This window comes from Lissotriton helveticus, chromosome 3_1 (genome assembly GCF_964261635.1).
Source record: "Lissotriton helveticus chromosome 3_1, aLisHel1.1, whole genome shotgun sequence".
Taxonomy (NCBI): Eukaryota; Metazoa; Chordata; class Amphibia; order Caudata; family Salamandridae; genus Lissotriton; species Lissotriton helveticus.
In genome coordinates, this window is record NC_136061.1 from 1,397,109,201 (window position 1) to 1,397,134,632 (window position 25,432).

The following is a 25,432-nucleotide window of genomic DNA, read 5'->3' on the forward strand; positions in this document are numbered from 1 at the left end:
CATTGTATTGTCCAGATTATGCTGTACCTTTTATTGATTTATTCTCGATATTTACCACTCTTACTAGGCTTTTGTTCTGCTTCGCCAGGTACATTTGCATCGAATAAGTTTCTCTTACATCATGCCACTCATATGAGAGGTACGCCAGGGCAATAACAACTGTGTTATAATTAATGATATGGCCTTTACCCCCATGTCTGGGAGGTACGCCATACATTTTGTCTTGATGTACACTATGTATAATATGACGGTGCTTTATACTGACAATGTATTGTCCAGATTATGCTGTACCTTCTATTGATCTATTCTCGATATTTACCACTCTTACTAGGCTTTTGTTCTGCTTCGCCAGGTACATTTGCATTGAATAAGTTTCTCTTACATTATGCCACTTTACCCGGGTGTTAATAATATCCCTTGTCTTTGAAACAAACTTCTTTACTAATAGTCACTCCAGTCACATATACTAGCTACTTGAGTATTTGTTTATACCATAGAACTACCGTAGTCTTTTCTCTAGTTCCACACGTCCATTGTGCGTCACGTGGTACGGTTACCAGGGTGATTTCACTATCAGGAAACCAGGCTCGCCATTGCGAGTTCGAGTGGCATTTCCAGCCCCGATTCATTCGGCGCAAGTGAGTAGTCCCCTGACTTCGTTCATCTCTCTTGAGTGCAGCCCAACTTTCACTCACGGGTTATAACTAATTCCCGCACTTCTTCTTAACAGATACCACGGAGTCTCACCACCCGCTGATTAATGTCCCGTTACCGCTAGACCGACGGTAAGCCCTAGGCTACAAGTAATTATGTGAAGATGGGCCGGCTTTTCTGTTGCCTTATCATTTTTTCAATTTGTACTACTATCCCAATGTGATTAGTTTGCCCGTTTATTTTCAGACCTAATTGCTCGACCAACTCCATAACATCCTTTAGAAACTCGTGCCTCTGAGAATTCACCCATTGGGTAAGCCTGGTTTATTTCCAGTTTATGCGACAATCACAGTTCACATGGTCCGTGTATCACTCATTTTACGTGTTCCGTTTCAGACACGCATTATATCAAAGGACCCCACGTGATGCCATTACTTGACGTTGTGCCACTCTAATAATTAAGGTACCCTTGACTATGTCTTGTTTTAGAAAGTGACTCTCACCACCCCACGTGCCAGTTCTCAGACCCTAACGCTCCATTTAATTTAGTTCAATGCGCCATCATGTTTGGAATCCCCTCTTTTAATTGTACCACTGTGCCACACCATTCACTTTTGTCCGCGGCACTGTGTCTGTGGAGCAATTAAGCGATAACTCTCCAATTTACCATTGTGTGCATTTAGTTTTTGTATTTAGGGAACAATGATACTTGTCCCACTTCCTTGAATAATTTTCCTGTTACACTCTCTAACTAGGTTGCCTGCCCCCCCCTCTTTTCTGGTCCTGAAGAAGACCCCACAGCAAGGGCATGACTAATTCCTGCGCACATATCTGAGGGTCGAAACGTCGACAACAACCTATTTCATTGTCAACTTCACGCCACCATTATAACATTGATTGTATTATGTGAAGTATGCCGTTTTGATTCAAACGCCGAACTTTTGGTCCTTTTGTTTTGTATCTAATTCGTCCATATAGCTACGCCAATTGACTGATTTTACTGTCACCAATTCCTTCCATCTCCACATCCTCACTTGATCACCTATTCCCTCCATCCCTCCTTCCTTGGGGCACTGTACAACTGCCTACAATTTTTGATAATTTGTATTGTATATTCAATATACCTTATCCCATTGTGAATTAAACAGTGTGGATCCATTCAGTGTTTGTGTAGAATATTTTTGATTTGTGTACATTATACTACTCTCACACTGGGACCCCCTCCTCCTAGTAGCTGTGGTGGCCATGGCAGGCGTACCGGCGAAGCAGCGGCCAGCTGGATTGTGGCCCGTGGTTCATGGTCACTCACCCCTCTGGCTGCATCTGCCCTGCCTGTGGCACCCGGTGGAGGTGTGGTGGGGTTGAACAGAGCAGAGTGGAGTGGCTGCTCAAGCAGTGGGAGGCAACCTCTCGATCCTGCCCCAGCGCTGTCAGCGCTTGCCTGCACCGAACTCTCTTTGTGCCTCATCTGTGTGAAAATGTTTTTTTAATCATCGCTTGCGCACGCAGGACACAGGGGCCACTCAAGGCCAATCGGCGCAAATTGGTGCCATTCTGTGTAATTGGTGCAACTTGGTGAGGGTTGAGAACACACAGTGGTCTGGGCGCAGGGGGCCCCACAAGATTCCCGATACGTGTCATTACAATTTATATACCAATATATACTAATAAAGACGAGGATAATATTGAGCAGAATAATGAGGTCAGGTAGGACAAGAAAGAATCCTCCACAACCCCCGAAACAGAAAATTTAAGCCAAAACGGATAACAAAGGGACAGCTTTCCCCAGACTAGTGAAACTAATCCATCTGGAACCCACGAAACCCCACTAATACCACCCATTTATTCAATTTTTGGCTCAACGAACTCAATTGGTAAATTCACATTTTTAAAAGATCCAGTTGCAGCGATCTACTCAATGCCCGCAAAGATTAACGGTCTTCAAAAACCACTGACGCCATATAAAGTAACCACCTCTCAGATGGAAGTCAGAACAGTCAAAACAGTCAATTTGTCACCCATAATACCGACACAACCTATGTATGGTACACCACACACCACTGGAACAGAAGGGCCAAACATGAGCAAGTTAACACCACAAGAGGGTGACAAGCCGCCTAGTTGGGGGAATTACAAGCACACAATTCAAATACAAGCGCATGTATACGCTAAACCATGAGATAATGGCCAGGAGCTAGAACGAGCGCAGTATAAAAGTCCACACAGAATCCCGGATAGTACTGCGGATAACATTCTGGAAAATACAACTACAAACCTAATTCATCTAGAGTAACACTAATACCCACATCGCCACCAGTAATAATTGGTGACACTAACATGGACCAACTAGAGGCAGTATATCATCATCATACTCCCAATACCCAGAGTTTAGGATGTGAGCCAGGCAGAAAGGTTAATAGCAAAAATGACGTCGCCTGTAAAGAAAAACCCAATAAACATTCCACACCGAGACAAGAGTCAAGATTACAGCTCGAAAAGGAAGACTTCAGAAATATGGATGAATTATGTGACTCATGGATGGAGTCTCAATCAATTTTGAACAATAAAGAGATATTACAAGCATTGAATACAACATCCAAATTCAATATACAAATTAAGAAAAAAGGAGAAACAAAATGTCAGCAAACGAAATTATTCAACAAGATTACAATACAAGCAAATGATGTACTGGGAGAAATTCCAGCAGGGGACCCACAAAGCAAACAATTGACGTCAGACCCAAAAGACAGACAAGAAACAATAATTGAGATCTCAAGTTTATCAGAACAGGCAGATCAAGCACCCACAGAAGTACTTAACATTACACGCAATAAAAATGTATCAAACCAGAAACAGAGGGCCCATATGGAGAGGGCCAACCTGGCTGAAAATAAAAAAAGCACACCTAAACCACACAATTATAACACCAACCGGGGCCACCTGGTAGACAACAACCTCATTCATTATCCAACAGATGAAAAACAGGACCCCAACTACAATCTGGAATCTCTAATAAAGGTGTTCTAGTGAAAACATTAGAAACATCAATTAAAACTCTGAACATGCAGTCAGATAAACTTGACATCCAAATAAACCTAATGAGTCTAATCGCTGAACATATTTCAGACATAAATAATAAACTTAACACCATGACAAACATATTTGCAAATCCCCAGGATCGAAATGAAACACGGGCTCAACCCCCCATCTGCCCCTGTAGTCCTATACTTGAAAAACTAAGGGACCTACCAACAATACTAAAAAGCATCCTTGACGAAGGCAAGGGTGTGAATTGCGCATTTGAAAATAAGGTACCACACGGTAAATATTGTATGTCGTAAGGAAAAAATATCAATAATATCGCCACGAAAAAAGACACAAATAATGACAAAACTGACAAAGTGGCACAAATGACCGAAAAAAACCCTCCAAAAACAGTTCAAAGAGAAAAAGAACAGAGCATCCCACAATGAATGGAAAAAAAACCAAAAATCGGGAGAATTAACTGAGGAAGTAATAATACCAGACAATCCAACGTTACAATTCAGTCACATTTCGTGCATCGAAGCAAATCCACAAATGCATTGGCAGCCGAGTACAACAAATAATCAAGAACCAGCCTTAATAAAATGACAAAAAAAAACAAGCTAGGAAAGCTAGAAATCGACAATACACCAGTAAAACATCCAATAAACATGTCCCGGATAACTACCCAATCTTTAATTTCCGCGATGGCAATCGGAAACACCAAAAACCACCAGGGGAAGTAGAAGAAAATCAGTCCACCTCAACGGATGTGTCGCACCGCCCGAAAGTAGCCGAGCCAAGAGTAAACAGTCCAGTTGTGGCTTCGCGGAACCCCGAGGGTAGCAACTATGACCAATCCATAACACATACACTAAAGGGGAGCAGCATAAATTGGAGCTTCGAGAGTACCGATCCGGAGTCGCCCACAACAAATAAACCAGAGGGGAGCATAATGGGACAATCAAAGGGCATTGGAAACAAAACAAAACAATCCACCAAATCAATAAAGTTTCAACAATAACAGATTCTGACTGCACAAGAATATGGTGATCCCACAGATAGAAAAACGAATAAAGACCTAAAACTAGGGGTGTGCAGACAAGGATCCCAAAGGGAATTGATAAACAAAATCAATAATCCTAAAGGAATAGTAAGTCCGGCTCAGCAACTGACCATCAGCCCTCAAAAAAATGACCCTTTATACACGATTCCCTGATTCAATTCACAATCCAGCAAAGCCAATACCAAACAAGACAGGCAAGTCATTGTGAAGGGAGACAAGAGCTTGCGAGATTTGCTATTGGTCAACATAAATACGGAGTGTGACGAAGGAAATACCAATAGAAAAACTGAAAAGGAAAAAACCTCTAGGACAGGTTATTTGGTAACTTCATACGAACAAGGCCGAAACAGCAGCACGAGAAGCACAAAGAGAGGCAACCAGAAAGTTTCTATGAAAGTAGATGAGCCTCTAGAAAACACTAAGAAGGTTCATTGTTTGATTAACACAAAATGGCAGCTTACTGATATAAATGCCAAGGACCATGAGGAGTTAAGGAGAAACCAGACAAACGAGCAGACATCACCGTCTCGCATGCAAAGAAAAGAGAACACAATGAACATAACAAGAAGGATTCTATTCACCCCAAAATACCAGTCACAAGGTCCGCAAGACTATCTGAACAAAGGAAACATCCTACGACTAATGGCAGAAATTTCAACACTACAACATTTGACGTCTGCCGACTTAATAGCAATACAATTTGTTAATCCTGGAAACAACACAGGAAATGAAGGCACTCTAGCAACCTGGAGGAATGAAGAAATAGTCACAGCCATTCTACAAGAATCAACCAAATTTGAGGATTGGGGAATCTCGCTTACCAAAGAGGTAATACCACATTATCCGTCTTCTTTCCTAATGTTAAGTGTCTCCCAAGGAAAGACCTTAACAAAAAAATCTATAGTCCATTAAGGTTGGTTGATAGCTTTATTTCGATATGTGTATATCATAAAAGCATTACACAAGAATTTATAAAACAGCACATCGTAAAACATAGACTGTACAAGGAACATCAAGTAAAAATGACTATAAACATAATAAATAGGTTAAAAAAGCATTAAATCGATATAGACAGTCTTTTTAGGCGAATCAACCAAGCCCATTTTAAAAATTTGGAAACAGCACAAACAATGAGAGGAGCTGTGTTGGTCAGTAAGATGCGTAAAGCCACCCAGTGCTGGCGGATACCCATCTCTTTACAAAGGGGTTTCAGCCAATAAGATCTGGGGCGCACATAATCCGGGCATTCAAAGAGAAAGTGTGCCACTGTTTCACATCTGTCAGAACACAGGGCGCAGTAGCGTGATACCGGCTTAGTCAAGTTCCATCTAGAGAGGAGATCGGCTAGGGGTAAAGTACCTAGTCTGAATTTAATATATAGGGCCCGGACCATTGGAATGGTGATAATGTCCAAGAAGGGTTCAAAGGCAACAACATCTTTTATTCTTAAATATGCTGAGGTGGAATTGCAATGAGTCCATTAAGTGTTGCGAGGTGCCAAAGGGGCAGATGACACAAAAACAGAGCAACAGCGTAGAACAAATTCTGGACCGCCCACCTTAGGGTAGAGGGAGGAATGAAATTATAGTATACTTGGCAAAGCAGAGCTTGCCTCCATAAATATACTATCCTGGAACATCACTGGAGCAAAAGGTACCCTATTAGATAAAGGAAAGACAGAGTCCTGGGATAGACACAAAATAGTTGTACTACAAGAAACTTGGTTAACAGCCCTAATTGAGGTCCCAGGTAGGATAGGCCACCATGTAAATGCAACACAAAACTCAGCAATATGGACGAGCTAAAGGGGGCCTTGCTGTTTACATCTCTACAGCACTGAAAATCAAGTCTACACAGCTGGCATCAACAACATCAGCCATGCAAATAATAAAATGGGCATATCCACACGGGTAAGCACCATCATACTCATTAATATCTATGCCCACCCAAAATCTAAGATAAAAAAGAGCTTTTTAAGAAAGTTACAAATGTCATCGCAGAACTTCGATTCGAACAGCCAGCTTGGGAAATAATCCTTACAGGAGATTTCAATGCAAATTTATTACACCCCCAAGAAGAGGAAGACAACATCATCACAGCAAAAGAAATCTGAGCAGTAGAAACGCAGCTGTTTCCAAATGTACCTCGAAAGTACAAAGTGGGCCGGCAATTTATAAGGGACCTCAAACAGCTAGGTATGCGTGCACTAAACGGGAGAACAAAACAGGATAAACCCACCAAAGGCACGTATATTGGTCCCTGTTCAAGTTCGATCTTGGACTACACAATAGTCACTCTCCCCCTTCTAGGGTTAATTAAGAGGTTTCAAATTAAATGCTCACCCAACAGTGATCATTCGGTCCAGCATATCGAAATAAAAATAACATCACTTAAACATCAAGAAGCCCCAACAATAGAGGGGGAAACATCAACAATCAATTTGAAACGTTTAAGATGGACATCTACCACCTTACCACAGATCTCTCAAAATGCTAAAAACCTAATGTTAATGCTCGAGTCAGAAAACCAAATGACTATAGAAACATGGACCACCTTCCTGGCAAAGCTACCCAGCGCAGAAGTATCCACCAAAAAGACACATAATAGAGATAATAACAGCCATTTTAGTCGGGTATCCAGAAGCTTAAGAGGTTGTCTGAGAAAGACACTCAGGAAGGCTCATATTCATAGTCCACAGTCAAAAGTATGGGAGGAAGTAAGTTCTTTAAAGAAACAATATAAGAAACAAATTTGGATTGACCAAAAATCGAGGAGAACAACTTTTGGACGAAAATAGTTCATAATAAAAAAAAATCTGACCCCAGAGCATTCTGTGCGCAGGTGATCTCAATGAACAGACCTCAAACACCATAAGCACGACCTGCGTTCCGGAGAATGCATGGGTACAGCATCTAACCTTCACATTCTCTATAAACAACTTTGAATAACTGCCTTCAGCCCCCGCGCATGAAAGGAAAAATGAACATCTGCAGCATCTAAACGCCTCATATTCTACAAACAACCTGGAACAGCTACCATTAGTTGCAACCACCACACATGAAAAGAAATATGAAGATTTTCTTCAACCTACTCTCGTCCACTCTGAAGTAGAACTTTTGCAAATTATAAGGAATAGTCGGCTTGATAGTGCACCAGGACCGAATGGTGTCCCACAGGCAATTTACAAGCAAGACCCTCACTACTGGGCATGCAAGCTCAGTAGTTTATTTCAGACGATCAGTATTACCAGTCGCATCCCGGAAAGCTGGAGAGGCTCGATTATTAATCCGATATATAAGGGTGGGGATCGTACAGATCCAGCAAATTATCGCCTGATCGTGCTGATAGATGCGGAGCCCATATTTTATGCATCGCTGATTCTAACCGACCTAGTAAATTGGTCAGATGCGAATAAAAAAATCCCCACAAACCAGTCAGGATTTCGGCGCGGCACAGGCACAATAGCAAACGTATTAGCAATAGGCTTAATTGCAGAGAAAAGTCTACGACATCAACATGCACTCAATCAATGTTTCGTGGACTTTAAGGCAGCCTTTGATCGTGTCAGCCGACACACGCCGGAAGAACACAAAGAGTCCGCCTCCCCCCGTTTCGCTCCGAGGCCACCGAAGTCATCTGCGGCGTCCCGCAAGGATCTTCACTCAGCCCCACCCTCTTCAACATCTACATGAAACCTCTCGCAGCCATCGCACGCCAGCACAACCTCAACATCATCTCTTACGCCGACGACACCCAGCTGATCCTCTCCCTCACCAGAGACCCCGACACCGCCAGAACCTGCCTACACGAAGGAATGAAAGACGTCGCCGAGTGGATGAAGGACAGCCGCCTGAAACTGAACTCGGACAAGACGGAAGTCCTCATCCTGGGATCTTCGCCCTCTGCCTGGGACGACTCCTGGTGGCCCCGAGCCCTGGGCACCGCACCCAAGCCAACCGACCACGCACACAACCTGGGCTTCATCCTGGACCCCTCCCTCTCGATGACCAGACAAGTCAACGCCGTCTCCTCATCGTGCTTCAACACCCTGCGTATGCTTCGCAAGATCTTCCGCTGGATCCCGACCGAGACCAGGAAGACTGTCACCCAGGCACTCGTCATCAGCCGACTGGACTACGGAAACGCCCTCTATGCCGGAACCACAGCCAAGCTACAGAAAAGACTCCAGCGCATCCAGAACGCCTCCGCCCGACTCATCCTGGATGTCCCCCGATGCAGCCACATCTCCAGCCACCTGAGGAACCTGCGCTGGCTCCCCGTCGACAAGAGGATCACGTTCCGGCTCCTCACCCACGCACACAAGTCTCTCCACGACCTGGGCCCCAAGTACCTCAACGACCGCCTGACCTTCTACACGCCCACCCGCCAGCTACGGTCCACCAGCCTCGCCCTCGCAGCCGTACCACGCATCCAAAGAGCCACCGCCGGAGGAAGATCCTTCTCTTACCTGGCTGCCAAGACTTGGAACTCCCTCCGCATCCACCTTCGGCTGACCCAGGACCATCTTGCCTTCAGGAAACAACTCAAGACCTGGCTGTTCGAGCAGTAGCATACCCCTCCCCCCAAGCGCCTTGAGACTCTCCCGGGTGAGTAGTGCGCTATACAAATGGCATGATTGATTGATTGATTGATTACAGGGCTTACCGGATTCGATTTTAAATCCAATCATGGACCTTTACACTAATACCTGGATGCAAGTCAAGATCGATAATGGCCAACGGCTCACAAGGAAGATTCCAACCAACGAAGGGCTAAAGCAAGGCTGTGTCCTGACCCCGCACCTGTTTAATCTATTTATGTCCGATTTGACACCAAGGCTAGACGGGGTCAATGCTCACCCGCCACGCCTAGGCACATTGCCTTAAACACACTTCTCTTATGCAGTTGATGTTGTTCTTCTTACTCAGACAAGAATATGTCTGCAACGTCTAATCCATGAGCTAGCTGATTTCTCCAAAGTGAGCCTGATGGAAATAAATATTTAAAAAAGGTCATGATTATAACACACCGTCGCCCCGAACTGCCGAAATTCACAATCGATGACATTAAGTTGGAAGTAGTTGATAACCACAAATATCTGGGGATACACCTAGATCAAAAGTTTTCATTCACCAGGCATTTTGAAACACTTGAAAAGAAGGGAACGGCTTTACTGCATGCATTCTGCAGTTTATCAAAACACCTGAAAGGTCCTTTGTTTACCCCTCTTCTGGCAGTCACCAAAGCTAAACTACTCCTAACGATAGCCTATGGATGTGTGGTTCATCATGGAAGAAGTGCTCCAATACTAGACAAAATTCAAACGCGAGTGTACAAACGAGTTTTTTGCTTACCGCGTGATGCCTCTCCAGCTCAGGTACGTCTCGAGTTTGGATTACAGCACCAAATACTCCACAAAAGGTATGAGTCAATCAAATTCTGGTACATCATATGGCTCAACCGTGATTTAGAAATTAATTCGACACTCTAGGCAGCCATGCAAAACGATCCTAAATCACACTATGCGAAGTATCTAAATGCCTCTCAGAAAATCACAAAGTTGACAACCGTTTGGCAAAGGAAACTACCAGTAGTATCATTCAAGCAGATCATGAAAAAAGCAGCCAACACGCTCTCTTTGATTGAAGATAAAACAACCTTAAGATAACATGCACACGCATTGATGGTTTTGCAATCGTACACAAGGCTGGAACCAGCAGTTTACTTAGGCCTTGCTTCCCCCCCCAATTAAAATCAAAGTACTTGAAGCTGCGCATGGGGCCATTGCCAATAAAGGCCGATCAACCTGACTGGAGGACCCTGGGCCCAAAGGATTGTAACTTGTGTGGCGCAGCAGTTCGAGACTTTATGCACCTGATATGCATCTGCCCGGTGCTAGAGTGTGATCGACGGAATTTACTGAGGCGGAAGTTCAATGAAAAAGGCATTCGCACCTGTCGCTCAGCAATACTAAAAACTTTGGACTCAGTTGATCCACAATTCATTTGTCAAATAATCAAATTTGTAACCAATTTTGAGAATTTATTGAAAGGATAATATAGGTTACATTCATAGTTCAGCAAATTCCGCTTGGTTTTAAAACAATGTTTTTAACATGTGGTATCAATAGTTTACATCTAACCTTTGATAGTATGTGAAGGAAATGCATTTTATGTTCAGGAACATTGTAATGGTTTTAATTAACTATACAATAAAGAATTTTCTACTTCTACTTCTGTGCCACTACTTCTAAAATGAATGAGTATATTTTTTCATTATGCTTTGCAGTCCTGACAGAACCTTTTGTAATTGGACATGACTGAGCTCACCCACAGACTAGAGAATCAGGAAAGTTGCTCGCACATACCATAGTGATTTTACAACTGTGTCATAATCTTACCTATTTATATTCTTTGGGATTATAATCCCATACCACCCGAAGTAGCACCCTATGACTGAATAACTTTCCTTTGTATAGTATTACGGTTGACATATGATAAAAGTAAATCAAGTTTTCTATGAAAAAATGCGAGTTCTATTTCTCTTCTCTCCCACACTATCTCCCATAGAATCCTTTGACTGCTCGCATTCTCCACTCTGAAAGTAAGGCACGGAAAGGGTATATTGGTGCCCAGTTTGTAATGCCATAGTAGGTCAGGCCTTAGAACAGCAGTAGAAAAAGGCCTCAGTAATGCTGATTAAGGCCCAGTAACCTCTGGTGGCACCTTGGGCCCTGAATGAGTTCAGACAAAGAGGAAGAGGAAAACAAGGGCAGTGGGATAGAAAGAAGGAATGGAAAGAGGGGTAAAGGAGAAGAAAGAAGCTGAAGATTAGGATAAACATGAAGGAAGAGGCAAAGAAGAGGACGCAGAAAATAACAGGAGGACAGGGATATTTTCCAAATTTCCCATCTTGGTTATAGTTTCTAAAAACATTGAGGATGGGTTGGGAAAGGTCTTGATTAGCTTTTCTATCAACTGACCAAAATGGTCACCATTGTTAATAGCTTTTATTTATTATGCTTATTTTATTGAAAAATGTAGTTCACAGTTTTTTGTTTGCTATGCCGATATTCTCCACATGTTGCCAACCAACATCCCTGAGAAAACATATCTGCTGTGGCACATTATATCTGAAATTCACAAATATTGACAATGCAGGTTTCAAAGTGGGTCATGTACCGATGCTTTGGAGCTAGCATGGCTGAATGGCAGACACGAAATGTTGCCATTCTCAGATAAGGGCTGCGTTGTGAAGAGCCTATTGGGCAGTGAAATTATACATACACAGGACATTGGAGTCTCTAAAAGGGATGGGGTCCTTGCCTTAAAATGGCGACCATATGAATTGCGTTTTTCTTTTTTTTAGCGTTTTATATAGCGCTAACTAGACCCGAAGATATCAGGTATCAGAGCACTTTACAGGAGCACCAGGTTTTTTTTCAGATGGAGACATTATGGGGAGATTAAGTGTTTTGCCCAGAATCACAGGATGTTGAGTGTCGTTGCCGAGATTCTAACCCAGTTCCCCAGCTTTGAGATCGACCGCTCTAGCCGTAAGGCTACATCCTCTTCCCCATTCTATTTCCTTTCTATTTCAAAATAATAACTGGTGACCAGTGATATGCTCCGTACACACACTATAGGGTATTAGTACCACACCACTTAATTTGTTCTCATCTTTGCTTGCCCAGCGATGATACCACCTACATTTTCCATGTCCTGATGATGATCCTGTAATTGACACTTGTAAGTCAAAATATCAACTACCAGTGGGCAGGACTGTTGAACAACCACCTTAAATGAGAGTATGTAGCAGGTAAATTATTGAATTCTCGATAATCCCCTCCTCAAGCTTCTAAGAATATTGACAACGACTGTTTTCCTCTTCTGTGCTTTCTGTTCCTTCATGGTTTGTGCATATGCTCATCACTACACTTTCACTTACTGATGTTGGTAGCACATGCTTTCGACTGTTTACTTTGCTATGGTCTTTTCATCTCTTATTGCCTATGTATTAGTTACATTATTGATTGGGTTTGTGTTATTTAAAGAGTAATATCTATGCGATTTACTTAATTCATATTCACCCCAAATGCGACACTTAATTCAAAATGAACCAGACAGACCCATTGTGTTTTTTGCACTGAATTGCAGACACAGACAAGCCACACTTGATATATTTGTACAGCGAGAAACGGGGAGATTTGAACGCTTAGAATCAATGCTTGTGATTGGGCCAAAATAAAATCCCACTTAGACTTGGAAAATACATTCTTGGCAAACCTTCAAGCCAGGAGATAGCACATAACGCATAGCGCTCAGTAGGAGCTTTTACAGATAGATTTTTATTATCCCGTTTTTTATTTGTGTTACTGTATGATTTGATGTGTTCACCTTGTTCTTAAAATCGCCACTTACTTGCACATTAAAAATCTAAGAAACACCGCGTTGGGGCGGCTCCTCCTGCCACTTGACAAGCTTGCAGCTTGCAGCTTCATTTGATTTGTTTGAAACGATCGACTGCCACAGCGGCGGACATCTTGGGTGGGGGCTGAGGATCTGCACGGTCTAGTCGTCACAAGGACGCTAGACCGGTACTTAAGCCGAGCAAATTAGGCGGCCGGCTACTTGGAAAATACATTCTTGGCAAACCTTCAAGCCAGGAGATAGCACAGAACGCATAGCGCTCAGTAGGAGCTTTTACAGATAGATTTTAATTATCCCGTTTTTTATTTGTGTTACTGTATGATTTGATGTGTTCACCTTGTTCTTAAAATCGCCACTTACTTGCACATTAAAAATCTAAGAAACACCGCGTTGGGGCGGCTCCTCCTGCCACTTGACAAGCTTGCAGCTTGCAGCTTCATTTCATTTGTTTGAAACGATCGACTGCCACAGCGGCGGACATCTTGGGTGGGGGCTGAGGATCTGCACGGTCTAGTCGTCACAAGGACGCTAGACCGGTACTTAAGCTGAGCAAATTAGGCGGCCGGCTACTTGGAAAATACATTCTTGGCAAACCTTCAAGCCAGGAGATAGCACAGAACGCATAGCGCTCAGTAGGAGCTTTTACAGCTAGATTTTAATTATCCCGTTTTTTATTTGTGTTACTGTATGATTTGATGTGTTCACCTTGTTCTTAAAATCGCCACTTACTTGCACATTAAAAATCTAAGAAACACCGCGTTGGGGCGGCTCCTCCTGCCACTTGACAAGCTTGCAGCTTGCAGCTTCATTTCATTTGTTTGAAACGATCGACTGCCACAGCGGCGGACATCTTGGGTGGGGGCTGAGGATCTGCACGGTCTAGTCGTCACAAGGACGCTAGACCGGTACTTAAGCCGACCATGCTCACGCGCAGCGGTCACGCGCTGCGGGATCGCCAGAGCATCGCCGGAGTCACGCCAGAGTCCAGCCCGTCTGCGCCTGTCCGTGCACGGGCGGGCTCGGGGGCTCGGACTCCTGACCACCGGTATACTTATACGTCGGAAGAACTTTATCGCTTAGATAAAGATCAGCTGTCACTCGATCTAGATGTTATTGCTAGACTGGAAAAGTATGCCATACTGCGGTCTTGCAATAGAAATTCTAGGACCCAATACCCGGTGTTAAAGATAGCCAGTCTGAACACTAGGTCCCTTCACAGTCATCATGTGGAGATTTACACCCTACTCCAGGACAGAGATCTAGATGTCCTGACGCTTTCTGAAACCTGGATGGGTGAAAACTCCATGCCGGACATTATTGCTGCCCTTGCTAATGGCTACGACGCTATATGGCAGAACCGTGCAGGGTTGGTACGGGGGGTGGATTGGCGATTCTATTTAAAAAATCCCTATCCGTGGAGAAACTTTTATCCGAAACAGTTGATTTAGCTGATCTAGTTGGAGTAAAGATTTCCCTAAACAATTCCTGCTGGGTGATTTTGTCGATTTACCGCCTGCCTAACTCATCCCCACTTTTTAATGATTTATTTGCTCCCATCATATCAGACCTATGTACAAGATACAAGAAGATCGTGATATCGGGAGATTTTAATATGCACTGGGATAGACCCCAAAGGGATCTGCCAACACACCAACTGGACACTACCATGTCCGCTTTGAGTTTTAGTCAACTCGTGGAAGTATCCACACACATTAAGGGTCATACGCTTGACCTAGTATGGACCACTGACCCAAATGTTATTCTTAGGGATGTGGTTCCCTGTGTCTGGACTGACCATTACCTGGTGACCTGCGAGGTAAATGTTAAAGATTATTTAAAGCACCTATCCGGAGGTACCAGAAGAACCCGCAAATGGATCGAGGTTGATTTAAAAACCTTGACCTCGGTGCTCCCGGAAATGGCTTGTCTGACGAATACAGATGGAAGCCTGGATGTTGAATATGCGGATCTAATCCAGAACTTGAATAAAGCCATTGACCAGATAGTGCCGGAAAAAAATCAGTTAATCAAAGGACCTGGTAAAGAGGCTCCATGGTTCACTCCGTTGTTAAGGGAACAAAAAAGAAAACTCCGAGCCCGGGAGAGAATCTGGAGGAAAACTAAGCAGGATTCAGCAAAGAACCAATATAAAGACTCACTCCACCTGTATAAAAAATGTATCTCTCAAGCTAAGGCGGAGTATTATGAGTCTCGCCTACAGAAGGCTAGGAATACCCAGAGGGAGACTTTTCAAATCCTATCGGAGTTAAGCAAAAAACAGGAGAATTCTGAGTCTCCGATAAACTGCGACACCTTCCAGGAGTACTTCTTAGATAAAGTAAAGACCATTATCCTGGAAATTAAGAATAGTATGGTGAATAGTGATACTATACACTCTGAGGTTCATAATCCTGCTCACTGTTCTATAGTACAGTTCCCTGAGATGGATGAGCTGAGCCTAGAGCAGCTAATGGGTAAAACCAAATCTGGCTCCCCAGCGGACCCATGTCCCCCGAGTGTCTTCCGTGTGGCACGGCCGCTATTGGAAGCTCGGATTATTTCTCTCCTTAATAGGTCTCTAGAAACAGGACATCTACCAAGTGATCTCAACGAGGCGCGTGTCAGACCCCTGCTGAAGAAATCAGGCGCAGATCCGGCTGTCCTGAAGAACTACAGGCCGATCTCCCAGTTGCCCTTTCTTGCAAAGGTCCTAGAGCAACATGTGCTGAAGTCCCTGTCCCTGTACCTCGAATCCCATAGCTTACTGCATGAGCGACAGGCGGGGTTTCGAGCACACCATAGCACCGAGTTAGTGATGCTCTCGGTGCTAGACGAACTGAGAGGCATGGCTGACAGCAAAAAACCAAGCGCCCTGATTTTATTAGTCCTGTCAGCGGCGTTCGATACCGTCAGCCATGACCTGCTCCTGGGAAGACTGGAGGCCTTTGGGATCAAAGGCTTGGCCTTTAAGTGGTTGCAATCTTTCCTTTCGGGAAGGACACAGAGGATACAATTGGGGGAGTTGCTATCTGAGGTGGGGCTCTTAGAATGAGGGGTACCACAGGGTTCCGCACTGTCCCCACTTCTGTTCAATCTCTATCTGCAGCCTCTGATTGCGTCCTTGGCCGAGATGGGCTGTAGAGTCTTCAATTATGCTGACGATACTCAGCTTGTGCTGAGTATCGATAACACAGGGACAGCACAAATCCAAGCTCAAAACATCTTGAGGTATACCGTGGGGTGGATGACGGAAAACCTACTAAAGATCAACCCGGATAAGACCGAGGTACTGGTAATCCCATCTACCACCTCACCATGGAGTGATCTGTATTGGCCTGCTGAGCTTGGATTAGCCCCAAAACCTAGTGCCAAAGTAAAGAGTTTGGGGATTAAACTAGACTGTGATCTGTCAATGTGCAGCCAAATTTCCACTGTTGTTGGAATCTGCACGAACATCATTAGACAACTGAGAAAGCTAGCCCCCCTCCTCTCTCATTCTATGATGCGCTCAATTGTAGCAGCAACCGTCATTTCACGGATCGACTATGGGAATGCCCTGTATCTTGGCCTCCCAAAAACATTGACAAACAGACTCCAGGTCGTAATGAATGACGCCGCACGACTGATCTTCGGATTACCCAGACGAACAAAGGCCTCCCCTCTACTTCAAAACCTTCATTGGCTCCCTGTTAAAGAGAGGGTTGAGTTTAAGAGCCTCTGTATAGCGCATAAGGCGATTTATGGCCATGCGCCGGCCTATATCAAAGCTCGTCTGGAAGTATATAGCCCGAAGAGAACACTTAGATCATCGGATGCTCAGCTACTGGTCTGCCCTCGCTACAAATTAGTGACTAAGGGAGGGAGAGCCTTCTCTGTTTTGGCCCCTCAGTTATGGAACAAGCTGCCTGAGGGGCTACGCAGGGAGGTGAATCTCCTACAGTTCAGGAAATCACTGAAAACACTGCTGTTCAGAAAAGCCCTGATCGCAATATAGTCCTGTAGCTGTGTCTCTTGGAGAAGTGAAGGTAAGTTATTGTAACAACATCTATTTCCAATGCGCTTAGAGACCTGTAGGTGATTGGGCGCGTTATAAATCTAAACTAACAATAACAACAAACTAACAATAACTTAGCTATCTTTATTCTGGGCCTAACAAATTAAATCCACCTTTGCCGCTGGTAGTGCTGTTGCCAAAGCAGAATAATTGCTGTGCATTATAACAACTTCAAAAAAGAAAAAAAAATCTTCATTTTTTACTACATGAAATAAATAGTTTGTGACAAAGAAGAAAAATCTAAGAAATGATATTAATTAAAATGTGTATTTACCTTTGCACCTAAAAGTGACATCTTCGCCTTCGGTGGCTTCTTGTGTTACTGGCTGGATGTCAAATATGGGGGGAGTTCCTCGCACCTCTCTGTTGTGCTCCACGGTCACCTTCCGGTTTTCAAAATCCAGAGTCCTCACCTGAGTGACGGATGCCGGTCTTTTCACCTGCACAGGGGTCTCCGGCACCTCTTTTTTAATCCCTTCTGTGATTGGTTCAGAAGACATTTTCGATTCAATCTTCGGTGTAGGTTGGACTTTAATCGACTGCAGAGTGATAGTGCTGGCAGATATCTCTGGGGCGCTTGATTTCTGTGGGTCTCCTTTGGTCGCGCGAGTTGCGTCTGTTCGGGTGTCTGCTACCTGCGTCTGCTTGCTGTCCAGGTTCTCTTTGGAGGGACTGAGTGGGAATTCTTTGGAGGCAATGTGCGGCGCGTCATTCTTCAGCTGTAGCTGCTCCCTTCCTTTGAAAGTGATTTCTGTGCTGCTTGTTTTCTGCTCTCTGGGAATGCCATTCGTGGTTATCTGCCGGGCTTCTGAACTTGTTGTCGTAAATGTTGTAGCTGGCTGTACTGAAGTGCTGAAAGCAGAAAGTTCAATGTATCAACAAAGTTTCACCCGGATTGGTTTTTATATACAACAGCCCTGTTAAACAGGCAGTGACTCGACATGAAAGAATTTAAAGAGTATTTCTACTGTAAACGTGCAGGAGCTACTGCAAAATGGCCCATTACAAAATTATCTTTTCTCACCCACCAGGGATATTTAACCAATGGGTGCACAGATATGAAAGATTCGAAACATGTGAGGCCTGGGCAACAAGAACAAGGCGGGGTGTGACCCTGAAATGTTCAGGAAAATAAAGTTGCACTCTGCCGCTTTCATTTTTAGGTCTAGATTAGCAGGACATTTGTCGCGAAACCCCAAGTGATCATCAAAAAGAACGTTCAGAGTATTATTGAGAGAGGGGTTTAGACACCACCCAAGTGTAGATTGCCCTAAATACAGGATTTAATTGGGCTGAAGTTGAGTGCTTCCACTAAAAAGAGTGCTTGAATTGCGCTTTTTAGATTGTGCCAAGATTATACTCAATAAAGCAGGATGTAGTTTGTGATAAAGGAAAGCCAATGATCACGGCTACAAGCCAGATTTGTTTATTATGAAATGTTCCAATAAAGGCAGAAGGCATTACATATTTATTCCCAACAGCATATGTTACCATCATTCTTTTTAAGGGTGGATTGTTATTACTCTGTATAAAAAAACCTGCAAAGACGGATTTTGTTACATGGAAACTCACAGATTACTGTGGTCAATGACGTAACAAAGGCTCTGCATCCCACACAGTGTGGGGGGCCTAGCTCCTTGCCCCCCCTCAGCACAATACCCTGGCCTGGGAGCTCCCAAGTAAGTCCGGAAGGGGGCTCCTCCATGCACTTTGCAGGGGGGCCCACTCAAGTTTCGTTACGCCCCACACTGTGGTAGGCCTGTTTCAAGCAGGTAGGCCTTAAAAACTTAAGAATTACTGTGGTAGGAAGGTTTTGGTAATCCGTTTCGACAAACCGTGGATATAGAAGATTTGCATAGAAACTATTATTTTGTTTACCTTTGTAATTTTAGGACTGTGCCTAAGATTGCCTTGTAAGAAAGCTTCTGCTCAAACCAGCTGGCCTGAGTTGGTTATGGTGAAAAGCTATAAGCTTGATTGGTGCTCCGGGAAAAGTTATGTCCGATGCCATAAGTCTGATCTGCTTGAGAAAAGTTATGACGAAGGCCATAGGCTTAGCTTTTTTATTGCGATTAGCATTTATTAAAGCCAGTAGGTATTTAACAGTGGGCTATCAGATAGTGTTACAGGTAATAGACAGGTGTTTTGTTACATGTAATTTCACAGATTAATGTAGTAGGCAAGGATTTTGGTGTTGCCCACCCAGTGTGATGATTACACTTACGCCCTATTGAGAGAGTTTGTATATTGTTTCGCAAACACTCTTTTTCGACATCTTTGTATTTTTATCACTGGATGAATGGTGGTTGCCAGTTATGGGCATTTGATTATGTGATGGTGTTAAGCCAATGCTAAAGGCTACGGACCTTATGGGTTAATAGGGAAAAGTTATTCCAGAGTCCATAGGTTTGACCTCTTTATTATGTAAACAATATGACAAAGCCAGTAGGTCCAATTAAGTTATTGTGAAAAACATGTGTTAAACCCATAGGCTTTTATGGATGGATTTCTATTCCCCTGTACTTAAGCATCTAGGAAGGTATTTTGTATACAAATGTAATTTCATGACTGTATGCCGGATGACTGCCTTATGGGAAAGCTTACGCTCAATATGGTAGGCCAGAATTGTTTTTGGTAACTAGCCAAAAAAACAGCGGAAGGCTTATTGGTGCACTGGGAAAAGTATGCCAGATGTCATAGGTCTTATACGTTTATTAAGAAAGTTATGATAAGTAAATTGCAAAGTGCATAATTCCTTGCTGTTGCAGACATTCTAAGCACGCTTTACATAGCATGGGATATCATGCTATTAGCATGAATGACATGATGTATGTTTCTATAAAACAATAAATAACTATTAAAAAATGGAAAGTAATGTCAAAGGCAGTCAGTGTGGCTCATTTATTTTGAAAAACACTTGTTAAAGACAATAGGCCCCTAAGAGTGGTTTGTTACCATACTATATTACAAGCTGTAGTCTTTTAATTACTTTTCATTTCTTTCCCTTTTATCTTTTCTTTAAAACTTTCTTGAGGGTAATACAGCTTCCCAGGCAGTGCTAACGGGCCAATTGCGTGCTGCCTATTTCATATGCACCACTCTGCATCCTGTGTGGCCACTTCCTCTAAACCATGTGACCGTTAAGGAATGCTGTTGTCCATAGTGTTTTAAGGAACAGGGGTCTCTTACTATAAAATATCTTGAACCATATTACATAGAGATACGATGAAATCTATGCTAATTGCCCTAAGTGAATAGCAATTATTTTTATTAAAACATATAGCGCATTAGTGAAGTGGGAAACACAACAGAAAACAACCATTACAACTCAGACATTTTATATGTGACTATAATGAAGACAAGCAAATCATGACACACATTGCAGAAAGTATCAATTCCCACAAATTTCATTATTTATCAATATTAGCAGTCATGGTACATTTTGTCTAAGATGTTTCAGTCTCATCATAGAGTATTGTGCCCATCATCAGGACATAATGAACATTACCCAGGTTTATAACAAACCAATTACAGACTTCGGAAGGATAACAGGCTAGGTTGGGAACCTGTGATTTGCTAACCTACCCAGAGGAAAACATGTGTTTGCGCTTTTTTAGTAACTTTTGAACCAATTGAGCTAGAAACAATTTCCTTTATGCTAAAATCTGCAGATTATGCAGCAGATGATGGATTATGCTTCAAATGCAGCAAATACATAATTATGTGGAAAAAACAACGACTACACAAATGCATAATTCCAGTGACCCTGCCTTACATCACAGTAGACAGAAGCGGTGTGTAATGTTCACAATACCACATGCCTCTTATAATACACCATTAAACAAAACGGAGAGGTACACAAGGGTTCATTTGTTGCGAGAAAGGCACTAATATAGTCACATTTATTAGGGACAAGGAGTCCATGGAATAATATGTAAGGATAGAGCTAGGGGAATGTATTCAAATAATTTAATAAATGGTATGTAACAAGGAACAGATGCAAATAGTCATTGGATACGGAGTGGAGGAAGCAATTTTACCTATATTAACATCAGAGGGTAAATCACTGAGGAGCAGAGACTGGAACTGGGTGGTAAGCATTCCAACTTCAGAGGGCATTAGACCATGTATCACCTGAAAACCAGATTTGTCAATCAAGAATGCCAAGTGATGTGTAGAGGCTGTATTTAGAGGGACCTCAGGCAAAGAGTGTGTGGCCGTGACTTTGCAGGGTAATGGGAAAGGCAGAGGATGAAAGGTGAACTTTGTCTCTTGTGCGCCTTGGGTCTGAGAAGCCGGAGAGGCTGGCACAAATGCAGATTTTCTTGTTAGAGGAGAGGGCAGTGGATACAAATCCTTTGAAATTACAGCAGATGCATTCTCAGCACACACGCTGCATCACACAATTCTTTTAAAAGGAAAGGAAAACACAGACTATGGATAAACAGATAACAGCGCAACAAAAAATAGGGCACGAAACCTGATCAATTGGCCACATTGTCTACAGAGTCTTCCTTTCTCTTCTCATGTCCTTTAAATTACTCTTTGTTCAGCCATCACAATCTCATTAACTGAGTTTTTCGCTTTGTACCCTTGGATGATGTGTGGAAAGGACAGGGGTAAAGAAAAAAAAGTGCAATGATGCTGTCAGTGTTGACCGCGTCCTAGCTCTTTTTTAGTCAAAGCTTACCACACAGTGCAGCTGTCAGGTTTTCTAAAGACATCTTGGGGACATTCAGACAGCTTCCCTGGGAATCCATTCCTCCCGTTTGTTACTATTGGCTTTGTGGTTTGTTACTTACATTTTCTGTCTTTCTATTCGCTGGCTATATTTGTTTTAGTATGTCCATGGTGAGTTTATCCCTCCCAAGGAGCAAAGTCATTTCACACCAACTTCCCTTGAATTCTTCCAAAACTGCTCCTTTCTGTAAACAGGTCTGAAACTCATGTTCTTATCTTGTCACACTTGATGGGCATCAAAGACAGAGGTCAAATGTCAGACTCTGTCTTCCGAGGCAGCTTAGTGTTTACATTTCATTCTCTGACTCAAAGTGAAAGGATTTATGTGACAATCTTGCTGGATACTGGGGGTAACAAAGTTATTTTCCTAGAACACAACATTTACGTGAACTGTGCAAGTATTTCAGGGTATATCAAAATTAGGAACACAATGAAGCACTTTTTTGTTCATTCTGAAGTGTGTTGGGAGCAAATATTTTAAAATGATCAAAAGTAATCATTACATTAGGTGTTCCTTTTGCACACTTTATCGTTTGTGCACTGTATAATTTTATTAGTAAAACTGTATGTCTGTGTAAATGTAATGGTCACTTCAACTGAAAATGTGTTATCTGTAATGGCAGTTTGCTACCAAACCATGCATACTCCATTCTATGCCACTCCACTCTTCTCTGCAGCACTCCAAGCCACTGCACTCTACTGTGCACAACTCCACTTTACACCATTCCACAACACTGCATTATGCGCCAATGTATTCTACTCTGCAACACTCACCTCTATGCCACTACCCTCTATGCCTTCTTACTCTCTGCGAGTATGTCACTTCACTCTTCACCACTGCGCTCTACATCACTCCAGTGTACACAACTCCAATCTACTCTGCACAACTCCACTCTATACCAATACAGTCTATGATGGCGCCAATGCACTTTCCTCTGTAAAACTCGAATATTCGCCCCTGCACTCAACGCCAATCCAAACTAAGCCAATCTAATCTACTCTGCACCGCTGCCCTCTATGCCACTGCACTCTACGCTCTTACATTCTACAACACTACACTCTACCCTGCATGACTCCACTCTATGCCACTTAACTCTACACTGAAACAATCTACTCTACACCACTGTGCTCTATGGCACTGCACTCTACGCCACTCCACTCTATGACACTGCACTCTACTCTATGCCAGTGTACTCTACACAACTGCACTCTACACATCACTGCACTTGCCACTGTACTCTACTCTGCACCACTGCACACATTGCCAATGAACTCTACGCCACTGTACTCTGCACTCTATGCCATTGCACTCTCTGCCACTCTGCATCACTGCACTCTATGCCATTGCACTAAGCATCACTTCAGTGTACACCACTGCACTCTACACCACTCAACTCTGCGCCACTCCACTCTACACTGCATTCTACAACCCTGTACTGTATGCCACTGAACTCTATGTTACTGAACTCAACGAGACTATAATCTGCAACACTCTATGCCAATGCACTCTACACAAGTCTACTCTATTTTTTGCCACTCCACATCACTCTACTCTATGTTACTGCACTCCATGCCAGTGTACTCTAAGCCAGTGCACTCTACACAACTGCACGCTATGTCAGTCTACTCTGCAACACTGCACTCTATGCCACTAAATTCCACGCCATTCTACACTGCACCACTGCATCCTATAAAAAAAGCACTCTACGCCACTCATCATCACTCCACTGCACTCTGCAGCACTCCACTCTACGCCAATGCCCTCTATTGCACTATATTCTATTCTGCACCACTCTATGCCACTTCACTCTATGCCACTCAACGCCACTGCAATCTATGCTATGTACTCTGTGAAACAATCTAATCAACACCACTACATTCTGCAATGCTGACAATGAATTCTACGCCGCTGCACTTTACACCAGTATACCCTGCCACACTTTATGCCAATACACTCCCACTCTACACCAGTCACCCTAGCCTATTTTATGCCACTCCACACGACTCCACTCTATGCCACCCCAGTACACGACACTCTCTGCTACTCCCCTCTACTACACTCTACTACACTCTACTACACTCTTCGCCATTCCAATCTATGACACTCCACATCACTCTACTCTATTCCACTAACTTTTAGCCATGCTGAACAGCAACCATGCTAGTGTACAACATGGCTAAAACACACTGGCAAGGCAAATAGCTCTTGCTTAAGCAAGACATATTGGCTTTGCCAATGTTTTTTTTTTTACTTTCATGCATACGAGGGAGGAGGGTAGGGAAAGACTTTGGAGGGTGGGAGGGGTTGGGGAAACCACTGGTGGAAGTAGGCTGTCGGGGTGAGGTAGACAAGCAGGTAAAAAAAGAGCACGGGGGGTCAAACAACACGAGGAAGGAGCGGGTGGGGAAGTAATGGATAGTGGTGATAGGAAGGGTATTTTGCTGAAACCATGCGGAAGTGAAGGGGGCAGTGGGAGAGGGTGGGGGAGAGAGACTGCAGATGCATGCACTGTCTTAAGAGTACATGCCCGATGTCACAGTGGGCATGTGCAGAGGACGGCCGGGGGCCGTCCTAACCATGCCCAGTCATAAACCACCCACAACGTGGCGGAATTACCGCCGCGGTCAATGGGTTAATTTTGACATAGGCCCCTCAATCTCTCAGTCCACCAGCTTCAGCACGCAGGCGCGTCACACCTGACCCTATGCTCTGAACTTGACCCAAAGAAATCTCACACTGCAATGTTGCAAGAGGCCTTGGGGTTTACCTCAAGCTCCGGTTAGACTGATTTACTTTGCAATGTGGAAATAACGCTCTCGCTGTAATAACATATTTTATGGAATGAGTTGTAACACGTTTCTTCGATTTCTAGGCATTACAGGTTTATTCTCAAATTGTGAGACAATACCTAACCTTTTTAAATTGTAAATGACTTTTCCATTGTTTTTGAGGTGCAACAAATGTCTTCAGTTTAATACTATTAGAAAAGAAAGGCGTGTTCTATACATTGGTGAAATGCTCTACTTATGTGTTAAAGTGTCAAACCTAAAACACTGACATGTCACCCATAATCACCCTGAAAACATAGAAATGTCTCACACGATCACAAGGAGAACTTGGCAGCTATGATGGACCCTGTTGTGCCTTGGGACTAGGCCCTCATGCTGTGCAAAGGATCCCACCGAAAAAGAGTATATTGTACTGGAACTGGCCCAGGGCACGTGGGCCCGGGTCCCTTTTATGTGCAGGGTCACCTGACTGGTGATGCCTGTAATGAGTGGGTGTAAAGTGTGGGATACAAACTGGCAGAACACTATAACGCTCTTCTCCTTCTTATCAGGTTCATCACTCGGATGTGGCAGCATGACACATTTTTCATGTTTCCGCCACATGGGCATTTCGCTGGTCATGTCCGGTTCTTGGGACGGTCTTTCCTTTTCTGCTGACCTGTCGCAGGTCTGTCC

The 25,432-nt window shown here is 43.5% G+C and overlaps 1 protein-coding gene across 2 annotated transcripts in view; it reads right to left on the reverse strand.

Moving 5' to 3' along the window:
• Positions 1-25,432, reverse strand: part of MYLK (myosin light chain kinase) — a 1,918,108-nt gene that overhangs the window by 961,022 nt on the left and 931,654 nt on the right. For both annotated transcript variants that reach the window (XM_078682035.1, XM_078682036.1), the window contains one exon: positions 17,502-18,079. In XM_078682035.1, the coding sequence (XP_078538161.1) occupies positions 17,502-18,079 (578 nt within the window). The remainder of the gene's footprint in view (positions 1-17,501; positions 18,080-25,432) is intronic.